The sequence below is a fragment of the Macaca nemestrina genome, chromosome 3 (genome assembly GCF_043159975.1).
Source record: "Macaca nemestrina isolate mMacNem1 chromosome 3, mMacNem.hap1, whole genome shotgun sequence".
In the NCBI taxonomy this organism is placed as follows: domain Eukaryota; kingdom Metazoa; phylum Chordata; class Mammalia; order Primates; family Cercopithecidae; genus Macaca; species Macaca nemestrina.
In genome coordinates, this window is record NC_092127.1 from 79,261,298 (window position 1) to 79,278,957 (window position 17,660).

Genomic DNA, 17,660 nt, shown 5'->3' on the forward strand with positions numbered 1-17,660 from the left:
AGGCATGCACCACAACACCTGACTAATTTTTGTATTTTTTAGTCGAGACGGGGTTTCGCCACATTGGCCAGGCTGGACTCAAACTCCTGACTTCAACTGATCTGCCTGCCTTGGCCTCCCAAAGGGCTGGGATTACAGGCATGAGCCACTGCGCCCAGTCATATAGCCATTCTATAATCCAGCAATTTCAATCCTAGGAATTTATCCAAGAGAAATGAAAACATGTGCCACAAAAAGCTTTGTACAAGAATGTTAATTGCAGCTTAATTTATTATTGCCCCAAACTCAAAACAGCCCATGTGTCCAACATCAGGAGAAAGGATAAACAATTGCTTCATTCATACAACTGAATACAATTTTGCAATAATGAACTACCAACACATGCGACAGCATGGATGATTTTCAAAAACATAATGCTCAGTGAAAGAAGCGTGGCACAAAGGTGAATCTTATATGATTCCATTTACATAACATTCTAGAGCAGACACAATTAACCTATAGCAATGAAAATTCAAATAGGTGAGGCAAGATTGACTAGAAAGAAACACAGAACTTTCTGGAGTAATGGAAATATTCTGTATCTTGATAATGGTGTAAGTTACGTAAGGGTATACATTTATCAGAAATTAACAAACTGTAGACTTACAATCCTGCATTCCACCTATGCAAAGTATACCTTAATGTCTCCATTAAAAACAAGGTTTTAAAAAGTAAAGAGTGATGCTTTGGAGATTAACTGTAAATTTGAAACTTGATTCTGCCTTCTTACTAGCTATAGAAAGAAGGTGAGGATTAGAGCACCCAGCAAGGCATAAGTCTTACCTATGCGGATTTGTTTCCTCAAACCAAAAAAAGAGTGGGGCACATCTACAGAGATTGATAAGTGTTTTTTGAAATAAATTAACACCATTTTAGAAAAGTCTGGAAATACTAGGGCTGCCACCACCCTTCAGGCAATCTCCATTTCAAATAGGAAAAGAGCCCATGTTTACAATTCAGCAAATTTGGGTACAAGTAAAACAACACCCCCAAAAAAAAGCATTTCATGTTTTATCCTACCACAGGCCATTTTCTCTAAGACAAACAGTGTCAGGACTTACGGAATATGCCTGTGTAAATATTTACTTAATCTTGAGAAAGAGGCCATGGAAACTTACCTGCATTGCAAATCAAAACCTAGTTTTATAGTTAATTCCAATGTTTATTTGCGGGGCAATAGTTTAAGTTTTCATGGATACAATAAAGGACAATTTTACTAAGTTGATGTTTTTACTCCTGTAGAAGAGAAAGAGTAATTGAAAAACCTCACCTTAATTTTTTTATTACATAAATATATGGATCTAAAGTGATCAATAAAGTAATGCATATATGAAGAAAGGAACTCTGTTATTATTATATACCTTGCATTACAAAGAAGGGAAGACACGCCTGGGTTCTGGAGCCAGATGGCCTGTCCTTAAAGCTCAGCTCCACCACTATGTGTTGAGTGAATCTGGGCAAGTGTCTTAACTTGTGTCTCATTTTTTCATCTGTAAAATGGGCATGAAGTGGTATTTACTACAGGGTTGATGTGAGACTAGAAGTTACATAGGTCAAGTATAAGAACCAGACCTGGCATTGAGCAACTCCATCAAAATTAACTATTAGTGTTATTATTACAAATAGAACCTCCATCTGCTAACAATAATCAACACAGAGTAATAAAAACTAAGTAAAAGCAGACTCTATCCCACTATAACAGCACAGAGGCAAATTCTACGGGACACCTGGAAAGATGTAATTGCTATACTTAAACACTAAGTTCTAGAAAATCTAGGACTGGTACTCATCACTATATTCAGTGATGCAACTAAAAGGCTCAAATATTGTTGGAATAACAAAAAGGCCAAACAAAGAAGTCTTTATAGGACACTCCCATCCCAGTCACAACTTCTACAGATAATTGTTGATCTAAAAGCATAATCTCAGAGACTGTAGACTTCATATTCTAAAGGACTGCTACATGAAATATTTCATTTCTTCTCATTACAGTCCTGTGAACAAAATGGAGCAAACCCTGCCATCACCATTTTCCAGATGAAAACACTGAGTTTTCTGTGTGTGATTTATCCACATCAATTAGTCCTCTCTTATTCTCCTTTTGGGAACATATCGAACATGGCTTTGCTAAGGTCATCTGCCACTCAACATGCTTCAAACTATCCTTTGTTATTTATTATCATGCATGATCATTGCAGAACATTTTGGAAATATAGAAAAATGAAAAGATGTCCCACTAACCAAAGAAAATAGCTAAACAGTTAGTGAATTTTTTTCAGTCTTTGTCTTTGCACATTTTTACATAGTTATGGTAATGCTTTTTATACAGTTACATAGCCTTGTTTTAAAATTTAATGTTATACAGAAGTATTTTCAAGTTACCACCTTTTAAAATCTCTGGGCCCTAAAATGCAGTTAAAACTGTTTGGGTAACTTCCCATGGACAGTAAAGTTTCATAACCCTTTCCCTTTGATCCCTAAGTTCCCATCCAGATTTAACTCCCAAGGGAAAAATATGAATGTTCTATCAATTGCTTCTTCATAGTAATGTTAGTAACTGATCATTAGAAAGCTATTAATTGCAATTTAGTAATTGAATTTTATTTTCTACTATATTACTCCATTGGGTTAATTCTATTAGAACCAAGAATTACTTTCCAGGAAACTTAGAAAAATAGGTAGGGAAATAGAATCTTGTAGCTATTAACCTTACTCATAAGGTTCAGATTGGTGGCTAAAATAAAGTAAATAAATACCGCAGTGTAGGTTTATGTGTGCCTATCAGTGTATATAATAAGAACTCCACAAATATCTGTTAAGTTAAACTAATGTGATTTTATTCTCTAACCCATTCTACAATAGTACTTTTATTGTCTAACAAAAAAATGTTTAAAGGACTAGATGAACAGTGGGGAAAACGTGAACTAGCTACATAAGAAGAGCTTATATGAGTTTTCCTCTTTCTACCTGGTTCTTATTAGTCATATTTTTAGACTCGTAAAAACCAAATACATTGACATTTCAACAAAAGCAATGCTAAAGTTATGTAAGTGCTGTTACAGCAGTTTCTTTTTTTACAAATATATATTTTACTTGTGCTTTATTTCAGCAAATATTTGATCATGTGATACTGGTCAGGAAGGATGCCTGGCACAAAGTTAGCATCTATGTTGTCTCGTACTCCAAAAGGCTTATAAGTCATTTCATTGGCCAAATGCCCAGAAGTTCTTTCATCTTCCTGAGAAATATAACCTCTGCTGCAGCTATGATGAAAATAACTTGGGAATGGACAACACAGCCTTATTGGGTGAAAAAGTGGAACAAAATTTTAGCACATCTAACTGATCAATCAAAGCCTCAGGCTTGTGTCTCATACAAAAGATTACAATGCTTCACTGCCTATAGATACCCCTGAAAAGGGTCCAGTTCACTAATTTCAATCAGGCAATCACATGTTCTAGGCATTCACCATGTACAGAACTCCATGCAAAGCTCGCTCTGTCTTTCTCTTGATAGATAGATAGATAGATAGATAGATAGATAGATAGATAGATAGATAGATAGATGTGTGTATATATATGTGTATATATAGTATATATAGAGAGAGTGTGTGTATATATATATATAGTGTGTGTGTGTGTGTGTGTGTGTGTGTGTGTGTGTGTGTATGAAGAGGCAGAGAGGGACTTACTGGTAGAAGGAGATTACATTTTAAGAACCCCAGAGAAGGTGGCTGGCAAGATGGCCAAATAGGAACAACTCCAGTCTGCAGCTCCCAGTGAGATCAACACAGAAGGCAGGTGATTTCTGCATTTCCAACTGAGGTAGCTGGCTTATCTCATTTGGGGCTGGTTAGACAGTGCGTACAGCCCACGGAGGGCAAGCCGAAGCAGGGTGGGGCGTCACCTCACCCAGGAAGCACAAGGGGTCAGGGAACTCCCTTCCCTAGCCAAGGAAAGCCATGAGGGATTGTGCCGCGAAGGACAGAGCACTCCAGTCCAGATACTACACTTTTCCCATGGTCTTCGCAACCCTCAAACCAGGAGATTCTCTCTGACGCCTACACCACTAGGGCCCTGGCTTTCAAGCACAAAACTGGGTGGCCATTTGGGCAGACACCGAGCTAGCTGTAGGAGTTTTTTTGCATACCCCAGTGGTGCCTGGAATGCCAGTGAGACAGAATTGTTCACTTCCCTGGAAAGGGAGCTGAAGCCAGGGACCCAAGTGTTCTAGCTCAGCAGATCCCAGCCCCACAGAGCCCAGCAAGCTAAGATCCACTGGTTTGAAATTCTCGCTGCCAGCACGGCAGTCTGAAGTCCACCTGGGATGCTCGAGCTTTGTGGGTAGAGGGGCATCCGTCATTACTGAGACTTGATAAGGTGGTTTTCTCTTCACAGTGTAAACAAAGCCGCTGGGAAGTTCAAACTGGACAGAGCCCACTACAGCTGGGCAAAGCCACTGTAGCCAGACTGCCTCTTTAGATTCCTCCTCTCTGGGCAGGCATCTCTGATAGAAAGGCAACAGCCCCAGTCAGGGGCTTATACATAATATTCCCATCTCCCTGGGACAGAACACCTGGGGGAAGGGACGGCTGTGGGTGCAGCTTCAGCAGACTTAAACATTCCTGCCTGCCAGCTCTGAAGACAGCAGCAGATCTCCCAGCACAGTACTCGAGCTCTGCTAAAGGGCAGACTGCCTTCTCAAGTGAGTTCCTGACCCTCATGCCTCGTGACGGGGAAACACCTCCCAGCAGGGGTCAACAGACACCTCATACAGGAGATCTCTGGCTGGCATCTGATGGGTGCCCCTCTGGGATGAAGCTTCCAGAGGAAGGTACAGGCAGCAATCTTTGCTGTTCTGCAGCCTCTGCTGGTGATACCCAGGCAAATAGGGTCTAGAGTGGACCTCCAGGAAATTCCAGCAGAGCTGCAACAGAGGAGCCTGACTGTTAGAAGGAAAACTAACTAACAGAAAGAAATAGCATCATCAACAACAAAAAGGATGGTCACACAAAAACCCCATTCAAAGGTCGCCAGCATCAAAAATCAAAAGTAGATAAGTCCAAGAAGATGAGAAAAAAGAAGCACAAAAAGGCTGAAAACTCCAAAAACAAGAATGCGTCTTCTCCTCCAAAGGATCACAACTCCTCGCCAGCAAGGGAACAAAACTGGATGGAGAATGAGTTTGACAAATTGACAGAAGTAGGCTTCAGAAAGTGGATAATAACAAACTCCTACGAGCTAAAGGAGCATGTTCTAACCCAATGCAAGGAAGCTAAGAACCTTGAAAAAGGGTTAGAGGAATTGCTAACTAGAATAACCCGTTTAGAGAAGAACATAAATGGCCTGATAGAGCTGAAAAGCACAGCCTGAGAACTTCGTGAAGCATACACAAGTATCAATAGCCAAATCCATCAAGGGGAAAAAAAGGATATGAGAGATTGAAGATCAACTTAATGAAACAAAGCATGAAGACAAGATTAGAGAAGAAAGAAAAGGAACAAACAAAGCCTCCAAGAAATATGGAACTATGTGAAAAGACCAAACCACTTATGTTTGATTGGTGTATCTGAAAGTGACAGGGAAAATGGAACCAAGTTGGAAAACACTCTTCAGGATATTATCCAGGAGAATATCCCCAGCCTAGGAAGACAGACCAACATTCAAACTCAGGAAATACAGAGAATACCACTAAGATACTCCTCAAGAAGAGCAACCCCAAGAAACATAATCTTCAGATTCACCAAGGTTGAAATGAAGGAAAAAATGTTAAGGGCAGCCAGAGAGAAAGGTCAGGTTACCCACAAAGAGAAGCCCATCAGACTAACAGCAGATCTCTCTGCAGAAACCCTACAAGCCAGAAGAGAGTGGGGGCCAACATTCAACATTCTTGAAGAAAAGAATTTTCAACCTAAAATTTCATATCCAGCCAAACTAAGCTTCATAAGCAAAAGAGAAATAAAATCCCTTACAGACAAGCAAATGCTGAGAGACTTTGTCACCACCAAGCCTGCCTTTCAAGAGCTCCTGAAGGAAGCACTAAATATGAAAAGGAACAACCGGTACCAGCCACTGCAAAAACATGCCAAATTGTAAAGATCATCAACATCATGAAGAGACTGCATCAACTAACAGGCAAAATAACCAGCCAGCATCATAATGACAGGATCAAATTCACACATAACAATATTAACCTTAAACATAAATGGGCTAAATGCCCCCAATTAAAAGACACAGAATGGCAAATTGGATAAAGAATCAAGACCTATTTGTGTGCTGTATTCAGGATACCCATCTCATGTGCAAAGACACACATAGGCTCAAAATAAAGGGATGGAGGAATATTTACCAAGCAAATGGAAAGTGAAAAAAAGAAGAAGAAGAAGAGGAAGAAGAAGGAAGGAGGAGGAGAAGGAGGAGGAGAAGGAGGAGGAGAAGGAGGAGGAGAAGGAGGAGGAGAAGGAGGAGGAGAAGGAGGAGGAGGAGGAGGAGGAGGAGGAGGAGGAGGAGGAGGAGAAGGAGGAGGAGGAGGAGGAGGAGGAGAAGGAGGAGAAGGAGGAGAAGGAGGAGAAGGAGGAGAAGGAGGAGAAGCAGAAGCAGAAGAAGCAGAAGAAGCAGAAGAAGCAGAAGCAGAAGCAGAAGCAGAAGCAGAAGAAGCAGAAGAAGCAGAAGCAGAAGCAGAAGCAGAAGAAGAAGAAGAAGAAGAAGAAGAAGAAGAAATCCTAGTCTCCGATAAAACAGACTTGAAACCAACAAAGATCAAAAGAGGCAAAAGAAGCCCATTACGTAATGGTAAAAGGATCAATGCAACAAGAAGAGCTAAGTATCCTAATTATATGTACACCCAATACAGGAGCACCTAGATTCATAAAGCAAGTTCTTAGAGATCTACAAAGAGACTTAGACTCCCACACAATAATAGTGGGAGACTTTAACATTCCACTGTCAATATTAGACAGATCAACAAGACAGAAAATTAACAAGGATATTCAGAACTTGAACTCGGCTCTGGACCAAGCAGACCTAATAGACATCTACAGAACTCTCCACCCCAAATCAACAGAATACACATTCTTCTCAGCACCACATTGCACTTATTCTAAAATTGACAACATAATTGGAAGTAAAAACACTCCTCAGCAAATGCAAAAGAACAGAAATCATAACAAACAGTCTCTCAGACCACAGTACAATCAAATTAGAACTCAGGATTGGCTGGGCACAGTGGCTCCCATCTGTAATCCCAGCACTTTGGGAGCCTGAGGTAGGAGGATCACAAGATCAGGAGTTCAAGACCAGCCAGGCCAATATAGTGAAAACCCATCTCTACTAAAAATACAAAAAATGTGCTGGATGTGGTGGTGGGCACCTGTAATCCCAACTACTTGGGAGGCTGAGGCAGGAGAACTGCTTGAACCTGGGAAGTGAAAGTTGCAGTGAGCCGAGATAGTGCCATCGCACTCTAGCCCAGGTGACAGTGCGAGACTTTGTCTCAAAAAAAAAAAAAAAAGAACTAAGGATTACGAAACTCACTCAAAACTGCACAACTACATGGAAACTGAACAACCTTCTCCTGAATGACCACTGGGTAAATAATGAAATTAAGTCAGAAATAAATAAGTTCTTTGAAACCAATGAGAACAAAGACACAATGTACCAGAATCTCTGGGACACAGCCAAAGCAGTGTTTAGAGGGAAATTTAAAGCATGAAATTCCCACAGGAGAAAGTGAGAAAGATCTAAAATCAACACCCTAACATCACAATTAAAAGAACTAGTGAAGCAAGAGCAAACAAATTCAAAAACTAGCAGAAGACAAGAAATAACCAAGATCAGAGCAGAACTGAAGGAGATACAGACCCAAAAAACCCTTCAAAAAAAAACCAGTGAATCCAGGAGCTTTAAAAAAAAAAAAAAAAAAGATTAACAAAATAGACAGCTAGCAAGACTAATAAAGAAGAAAAGAGAGAAGACTCAAATAGACTTAATAAAAAATGATAGAAGATACAACCACTGATCTCAAAGAAATACAAACTACCATCAAAGAATACTATAAACACCTCTACACAAATAAACTAGAAAATGTAGAAGAAGTTGATAAATTCCTGGACACATACACCCTCCCAATACTAAACCAGTACGAAGTTGAATCCCTGAATAGACAAATAACAAGTTCTGAAATTGAGGCAGTAATTAAATAGCCTACCAACCAAAAACAGCTCAGGACCAGATAGATTCACAGCTGAATTCTACCAGAGGTACAAAGAGGAGCTGGTGCTATTCCTTCTGAAACTATTTGAAACAATAGAAAAAGAGGAACTCATTTTATGAGGCCAGCATCATCCTGATACCAAAACCTGGCAGAGACACAACAAAAAAAGAAAATTTCAGGCCAATATTGCTGATGAACATTGACATGAAAATCCTCAGTAAAATACTGGCAAATCAAATCCAGCAGCGCATCAAAAAGCTTATCCACCACGATCAAGTCGGCTTCATCCCTGGAATGCAAGGCTGGTTCAACATATGCAAATCAATAAATGTAATCCATCACTTAAACAGAACCAATAACAAAAACCACATGATTATCTCAATAGTTGCAGAAAAGGCCTTCAATAAAATTCAACACCCTTTCATGCTAAAAATGCTCAATAAACTAGATATTGATGGAACGTATCTCAAAATAATAGGAGTTTTTATGACAAACCCACAGTCAATATCATACTAAACGGTCAAAAGATGGAAGCAGTCCCTCTGAAAACCGGCACAAGACAAGGATGCCCTCTCTCACCACTCCTGTTCAACACAGTATTGGAAGTTCTGGCCAGGGTAATCAGGCAAGAAAAAGAAATAAAGGGTACTCAAATAGAAAGAGAGGAAGTCGAATTGTCTCTGCATATGACATGATTGTATATTTAGAAAACCCCATCATCTTAGCCAAAGCTGATAAGCAACTTCAGCAAACTCTCAGGATACAAAATCAATGTGCAAAAATCACAAGCATTTCTATACACCAATAATAGACAAATAGAGAGCCAAATCATGAGTGAATTCCCATTCACAATTGCTAAAAAGAGAATAAAATACCTAGGAATACAATTAACAAGGGATGTGAAGGACCTCTTCAAGGAGAACTACAAACCACTGCTCAAGGAAACAAAAGAAGACACAAACAAATAGAAAAACATTCCATGCTCATGGATAGGAAGAATCAATATCATGAAAATGGCCATACTGCTCAAAGTAATTTATAGATTCAGTGCTATCCCCATCAAGCTACCATTGACTTTCTTCAAAGAATTAGAAAAAACTACTACTTTAAATTTCATGTGGGACCAAAAAAGAGCCCATATAGCCAAGACAGTCCTAAGCAAAAAGAACAAAACTGGAGGCATCATGCTACTTGACTTCAAAATATACTACAAGGCTCCGGTAACCAAAACAGCATGGTACTGGTACCAAAACAGAGATATAGATCAACGGAACAGAACAGAGGCTTCAGAAATAACACCACACATCTACAGCCATCTGATCTTTGACAAGCCTGACAAAAACAAGCAATGGGGAAAGGATTTTCTATTTAATAAATGTGGTTGGGAAAACTGGCTAGCCATATGCAGAAAACTGAAACTGGACCCCTTCCTTATACCTTACACAAAAATTAACTGAACATGGATTAAAGACTTAAATGTAAGACCTAAAACCATAAAAAATCTAGAAGAAAACCTATGCAATACCATTCAGGACATAGGCATGGGTAAAGACTTCATGACTGAAACACCAAAAAGCAATAGCAACAAAACCCAAAATTGACAAATGGGATCTAATTAAACTAAAGAGCTTCTGCACAGCAAAAGAAACTATCATCAAAGTGATCAACAAGCTATCAAAGTGATCACAAGCTATCAAAGTGATCAAAAGTGATCACTTTGATGAAACTATCATCAAATCACTATCATCAAATGATGATAGTGATTCATCAAATGATGAAACTATCATCAAAGTGATCATCAAAGTGATCAACAGAATGGGAGAAAATGTTTGCAATCTATTCATCTGACAAAGAGCTAATAATATCCAGAATCTACAAGGAACTTAAACAGAGTTACAAGAAAAAAAACAACTCCATCAAAAAGTGGGCAGAGGATATAAACAGACACTTCTCAAAAGAAGACATTTATACAACCAACAAATATATGAAAAAAGCTCATCATCACTGGTTATTAGAGAAATGCAAATCAACACCACAATGAGATACCATCTCACACCAGTTAGAATGGCAATCATTAAAAAGTCAGGAAACAACAGATGCTGGAGAGGATGTGGAGAAATAGGAATGTTTTTACACTGTTGGTGGGAGTGTAAATTAGTTCAATCATTGTGGAAGACAGTCTGGCGATTCCTCAAGGACCTAGAACCAGAAATACCATTTGACCCAGCAATCCCATTACTGGGTATATACCCAAAGGATTATAAATCATTCTACTATAAAGACACATGCACACGTATGTTTATTGCAGCACTATTCACAATAGCAAAGACTTGGAACCAACCCAAATGCCCATCAGTGATAGACTGGATAAAGAAAATGTGCCACATATATACCATGGAATACTATCCAGTCATAAAAAACAATGAGTTCATGTCCTTTACAGGGATATGGATGAAGGTGGAAACCATCATTCTCAGCAAACTAACACAGAAACAGAAAACCAAACACTGCATGTTCTTACCCATAAGTGGGAGTTGAACAATGAGAACACATGGACACAGGGAGGGGAACATCATACACTGGGGCCTGTTGGGGGGTAGGGGTCTAGGGGAGAGAGCATTAGGAGAAACACCTAATGTAGATGACGGGTTGATGGGTACAGAAAGCCACCATGGCACGTTTATACCTATGTAACAAACCTACACGTTCTGCACATAAAGTATAATAATAATAATAAAAAAGAACCCCAGAGACATACACATAGAACCTAAACAAGGCCAAGTTCAAAATTCCAAAACTAGTCACAGCTAAACTAAGAGATCAAATCAGTTAGGTGAACCATTTCGGGCCAGTAAAATAACTGATGTTTCCACCATTTCCTTTTAGATTATGGAAATTTAGAAGCTATTCTTCCTAACTAATGAAGCCACTGCTATCGCATAAAGATGCCAGTGCCCCTCTCCTGCTCCTGAAGAACCTAATGAAGAGCTGAAAAGCCAACTGAGCAGAAGCTGGTACCAGAGTATGGAGCAATGCTGTGCTCACAAGAGTCTACGCAGGTTGGTGGATTCTGTCTGTCAGTTGGAGGCTCTTTAAGAGAAGAGGTCCTCTCTCCATTTATGACTCAAGTTCTCTTCCACTTTTCCACCATGTATGTACACACACATGCGTGCACATACACACAGCCTTTTCACCTTACACAGGGGAAAGAGGTAACTTGACCTAGGTTAACTAATAAGGTACTATTCCACTGAAAGTGCAATTACAGGGTAAAAAGCCAAATCCAGTAAATTTTAAAAGACTGGACAACAAAAGCTATGCATAGCAAAGTATCTATAGATGAAAAGCCCAGAGGCTCGTGAGCTTACCAAGAATAATCCTGCTTGGGGAAAGGTCCAGGCCCCCAGAAGGTGTTGTAACTAAATGAGACCAGCTCTCCAGGAAATCTGGTGGCAACGTGGTGAGTCTGTTGCTTGATAAATCCAAGTAGGCAAGGTTCTTTAGATACCTGAGTGCCTCATTTGGCACACTGGTTATTTTGTTATTGTGCAAGTCCAGGGTCCTCAGAAGGGGCATGTCCAGCAGAGATGCCCAAGGGAAAGCAGCCAGGGAATTCCCATCCAAGCGCAACTCATGCAGTTGCTTCAGGTTGTAAAAGCTGCTGGGGTCAATGCTGGCCACGGAATTGTAAGTCACCCAGAGATACTGGAGCTCCACCAGGTAATAGAAGGCCTCCGCCGAGATTCTGCGGATGACAGTCTTCTCTATGCGAAGCTTCACAGTGTCCACAGGGAGGTTCGTAGGGAGCTCGTTCATATCCATGTCATTACATAGCACCAACCTAGTGTCACAACATGAGCAATGTGAGGAAACTCACTTTCCAACACCCATTTGAAAAAATTACTTCTCATTTGAAAAACGTATCAATTTTCAGCTGGACAGTGGCTCACGCCTGTAATCCTAGCACTTTGGGAGGCCAAGGTGGGCCTTGGTTCAAATCTAACCAAGGTCTAAGGTCTGCCACGTCCTCTGTGGCCATGGAAAACCACTTCACCAGTGTCTCAACCTAATTTTCCCATACGGCCCTGTTATGGATGATTAATTACAATGGATGTAAAACTCTACAACTTCCTAGCACATAATATGTACTCAGTAGGTATTTGCTGCTACTGTCAATAACCTCGGTTTTACATGGAAAGTAACTGAGGCCCAACAACATTCAGTAACTTCCCAAGGCCACCCAGCTAGTGGGTTTCACAGCCACCTTTCAAAACCACTTCTTTCCAACTTAAAGTGGACCTCTTTAGGAAATGGCCCATTTTAAAAGAACCCCTCTTAAAATAATAAATCAATCCTTTTTAAGAGAATAACTTATTTAGGTGAAAAAAAAGTGTTCACAGTACATGTTTAAAGTTGAGCTCTGTTTTAACAACGTGACTTGCACATTGCTTTCTGCCTAAGGAATAAACCAGAAACTAGGAGCTGACCTTGAGCGAGTCACATTTTGATCTTGTTTCTTGGCACATATAAAACAGGCTTAGAAAAACAACACTGGGCAATGTGGCTCATGGCTGTAATCCCAGCACTTTGGGAGGTCAAAGTGGGCAGATCACCTGAGGTCAGAAGTTCGAGATCAGCCTGGCCAACATGGCAAAACCCCGACTCCACTAAAAATACAAAATTAGCCAGGCGTGGTGGTAGGTGCCTGTAATCCCAGCTACTCAGGAGACTGAGGTGGGAGAATCACTTGAACCTAGGAAGCAGAGGTTGCAGTGGGCCAAGATCATGCCACTGCACTCCAGCCTGGGTGACAGACCGAGACTCCATCTCAAAATAGAGAAAAAAAAAAAAAGAAAAGAAAGAAAGAAGAACAACACTGTCCCATGTGTAAATTTAAACTATGAGGAATCTGAGAATTTAGATTCATTTTAGCCTGGAAAATGACTTTTTTATCTCCTATGAGATACTCATCTGAATTACAAAAAATAATAAGAAGTTTTGCAAAGTATCATCTAAATTATAACACACTATAAATTCAGTAAATAATTACAATAAAATAACCCTTTAGTGAAACACATCACATTAAATAAGTGGATTTGAAAAACCAGCTCATAATGTAAACAGACATAAGCAGCATAAAGCTGCAATGTAGTGGTTGTATGGTAGTGGTAGTGTTGTCTCATTTCTATAACTTCAGAAGAAGACCTCATGGAATCTTTGAAATCCCGTAGGGATATCTCTTACTTTTCGTCGCTATTTTGTATCACAGATTTCAGGGCTACTTTATACCAGAATGGTAGCAGTTTCTACTCATTAAGAAAGTATTGGCCGGGCGCGGTGGCTCATGCCTGTAATCCCAGCACTTTGGGAGGCCGAGGTGGGCAGATTACCTGAGGTCAGGAGTTTGAGAACAGCCTGGCCAACATGGTGAAATCCCGTCTCTACTAAAAATGCAAAAACTAGCCGGGCATGGTGGCACATGCCTGTAATCCCAGCTCCATGGGAGGCTGAGGAAGGAGAATTGCTTGAGTCCAGGAGACGGAGGTTGCAGTGAGCCGAGATTGTGCCACTGCACTCCAGCCTGGCTGACAAAACAAGACTCTGTCTCAAAAAAATAAATAAATAAAATAAGTATTTCAGCATGCTATCATAGAAGAAAGCCTAGTTTGTACACTGAAAGGTTTAGCATCTTTATGAACTTAGTTACTAACACAATTACATGATCTAGGACAAGACATTTGGTCTCCATACAGTTTAGTTTCTTCACTTATAAACTGACAAGGGGTTGAACTAGATTGTTTCTTGCCAGGCCTAATATTCTATAATTTTTATAAAATCCATCAATAATGGGGTCACCACAAAGAAGGAAACATTTCTGTGATAGTTTCTCAAAAGTACCCTGGCCTGATCCTTCACTGCTGCACATCCCTGGACAAGTAGGCCTTTAACTTGCTACATTCCCTTCATCGTCTTTAACCACCTGGTGAATATGTCAAAAAATACCAAGAATTGCTTAAAGTTTATACAATAACAAGATAAGCTTTTCACAAATATGTCTTAGTTATTATTATTTATTTGTTTAAAGTTATAAGACATAAATTGGGCAACTCTTTTAACAAATTATTTTGTCTGAGACACTGTTTACTTCAACCAAGTCACGAATAATCTGATTTTATTATTAAATACTCTCTCAAAAAAAAAAAAAAATTCAAGTTGTAGGCCAGGCGCGGTGACTCATGCCTGTAATCCCAACACTTTGGGAGGCTGAGGCAGGCGAATTACCTGAGGTCAGGAGTTCGAGAGCAGCCTGGCCAACATGGTGAAACTCCGTCTCTACTAAAAATACAAAAAAAATTGCAGGGCGTGGTGTCAGACGCCTGTTATCCCAGCTAATCGGGAGGGTGAGGCAGGAGAATCACTTGAACCAGGGAGGTGGAGGTTGCAGTGAGCCGAGATCACACCACTGCACTCCAGCCCAGGCGACAGTGTGAGACTCTGTCTCGAAAAAATAAAAAGAAATTCAAGTTCTACTGTGTTTAGCTAGCAAGAGTTCTGTTTTCCATTTAACATATCTAAAAGGCCTCATGCACATTATAAGCAAATAAGTATTCTCTCTACACAGGTAGATGCTAAAGCAACCTAGAGATTGAATAACTTCTGTGAGATCCTACAGTGTCTGCAACAGACAGTATCTTTTTCAATCTTCCTTATTTTGTAAATTCCATCAGCTTAAAATGGAAAAATTCTAACTATCAACCTCTCTAACTTCACTCTTGAGATCTTTCTTTCTGCCACTCAACTGACAAGAATAATCCTAAAAGGAAGTGGAGAGTCACGAAAGCAAAGGATCTGAGCATGTCCCGAAGCTCCTGTTCAGCCTGCCCTCAGCCTTTCTATAATCAAGGGCTGAGCTGGCCACGCACCTTTAAATGGTTTGATCTCAAGCAACATTTTGCAAACATAAGCATGATAAAAATTTTGGAACACAGAATGTGTTTAGAAATTTCCGGTAACTTGAGAGACCTTTAAGAGTTAAACTGCTCGAAATGAAAACAGTGAAGGAGGAGGTGACCAGTATTAACACAATTACGTTAGAGCTTACGGACACTAAACATTCTCTTCTGCGATTTCTGATCCTCAAACATTTGCTTTCAAAAGTAGGCTTTCTTGTTTGGGTCCTTTTTGTCAAAATAATGAGAACATTTAGTAGCAAGCAGAGGAGCATACCTTGATCCTGAGCCGTCATTTCTGCCGTGATAATCACAGGTGCACTGTGAAGGACATGAACAGCCCACTCCTTCCAAAACGTTAAGGACAATGCACAGACATGCAAAGAGATGCATTGCTCCTTTTAGAGGTTATTTAAACAAAAGGTAAAAACCCAATCCTAAGCATTCAGAAACTGGTGTGCCTGGAATACAAACAGCCATTTAGTAACAGCAGATTACACGGGATTAGCTGAGATCTGTAGTTACTTAACCTTCAAGTGTATCTTGCAGGAGATCAATTGACCCAGCCTTTGAATACGGTTTCAGCAAAGTAACACATTCTAAGGAAAATGAAAATCAAACACATGACAAGCAATTTCAATAGTTACCCATATCTAGATTTGCAAGGAAATGCCTATTAAATCCCTTTCCTCTGGATGTACTTGCCACTACACCTTAAAAATATACTTAATGTTAAAAATAATTCAGTCTTGGCAGATGCAAGAAAATTCTGTAGATTATTTACATGTTATAACATTATAAAATGCTTTACATTTGGTGTTTGCCAGCATGCATAACTAATTCAGTTTTACAAAATTTAGTTTTAAAAATAGAAGCACATGACATAAAAATGATTTAGAAAAGAATTATGGATGTTGCCACATACTGGCTATCTCTAAAAGTAAAGTAAAACAAGTCTGTTACATAGATTTTATAGGGAAAATGCTTCCACCCACTACTAATGTGGCAGGACTAAGTTCTCCAATGAGAACGTGTTCTGAGACTCTTCCGGGTCATCTCAGTGTGTGGAAGGTTTATCCCAGCCGTTTATTTTTAATGCAGGCAGCTATCTCTGTTCAATAGTTTCCCAAGTTATCGGCATCAAAGCCATATTTGAAGATCAACTCTAATTCATTCAGCTATACTAGGCTCTATCAGAAAATAAAAATTAAACGTAATTAAATTTAAGACTATCTCCACACCCATAAAGTGGAGAATCCACAGGGACAATCAAGGATGTAAGTAATAAATATATGTCATTTAACCTTCTTAGTGGCTGCTTGTAACCATCCTCTTTAACTAAAAACGTTTTTAAAAGAAAATTAATTCTATAAAAATAAGCATATTACGGAAAATGTTATTTAAAACTAATATAATTTATATAAAAACTCTAGAGTCTGAAAAACTGTGCTCAATTAAAAGAAAATACTGCAGGTTTTCAGATTCGGCACAACTCGTTTGTTCACCAAATATTTACTGAGTACTTATTCTCTGCTGAGCACCGAGGGGTACAAAGAGGAATAAAACAGTTGTTACACATAAGGAATGCACACGATAAAGAGAGGAACAGACTACTAAAGCAGCACCAGAAAAGAGCATCAAACCCAGCCTGTGTTAGTCAAGCAAGACTTTCTAGGGTGGGTGGTGCCTGGCTGCCTTTTACAGGGTGCATGAGGGTGTATTATGGGCAAATCCAGAAAGTCGCATTGCAAGCAAAGGGAATAGTGGGAACAAAGGGAGGGAAGTGAGAAACAGTGTATTGTCCTCAGAAAATTTCAAGCACTTCTTGTTGCTCAGGCATAAGATTTTGAGGCGGGAAGTTAAAGAAGATAAAGCTGGAGAGGTAAGTGGGGATGAAGTTATCAAGGAAACCCTTAGATTCCCTATGGAGAGCTTACTCTCAGCCTATAGGCAATGAGAGCAATAAAAGTTAGGCTTGGGAGTGACATATCTGCTTATCCTTTTAGGAAGAATTATCTGGCGGCTGTGGGGAGAAAAGGTTTAGATAGCGCAAGCAAGAAGAAAGGAGGAGGCTTCTGGTGGATGTCTGTGGTTATAGTCCAGGTGAGCAGCCATCACGCTACAGCCTTGACTGCTGTGCTGGTAATAGTTAGGATAATGCAGCTTCAGGAAACATCCAGGAGAGAGAAATGATTGATTAGATGTAGGGATGAAGAAGGGATTTAAAAACAACCCTAAGGTTTCCCAGTGCTGGAGATGCAGTGAGAGGTGGTGGCCCTGAGTTTTTAAGCACAAGAGGGAGAAGAAATAGGATGGGTAAGTCTCAGATCACCAAACAACCAAGGGTTTTTGAATTATTAATTTCGTGGATGACATGACTTACATGGAAGCAAGAAATGCCAAATTGAGTACAGAAACGCTGTTTAAAGATAAAAACATCAGAAAGTAGAAAACTAAGAG

General features: G+C 39.7%; 1 protein-coding gene and 1 long non-coding RNA gene across 13 annotated transcripts in view; one reads left to right on the forward strand and one right to left on the reverse strand.

The window, feature by feature from the left end:
* LOC105486261 (leucine rich repeat, Ig-like and transmembrane domains 3) overlaps positions 1-16,827 on the reverse strand; it is a 29,062-nt gene extending 12,235 nt beyond the window's left edge. The window contains exons 1-2 of the mRNA XM_011749031.2: positions 15,478-16,827; positions 11,619-12,091 (exon numbers count right to left, since the gene is read on the reverse strand). Of these exons, the coding sequence (XP_011747333.1) occupies positions 11,619-12,091; positions 15,478-15,593 (589 nt within the window). The 5' untranslated portion in view covers positions 15,594-16,827. The remainder of the gene's footprint in view (positions 1-11,618; positions 12,092-15,477) is intronic.
* Positions 1-17,660, forward strand: part of LOC105486259 (uncharacterized) — an 83,296-nt gene that overhangs the window by 35,919 nt on the left and 29,717 nt on the right. For 11 of the 12 annotated variants that reach the window (XR_011621096.1, XR_011621095.1, XR_011621102.1 and 8 more), the window contains one exon: positions 11,137-11,309. The exons of the other annotated variant lie outside the window; for it this stretch is intronic. This is a non-coding gene — a long non-coding RNA (uncharacterized lncRNA). The remainder of the gene's footprint in view (positions 1-11,136; positions 11,310-17,660) is intronic. 12 annotated transcript variants of the gene reach the window in all.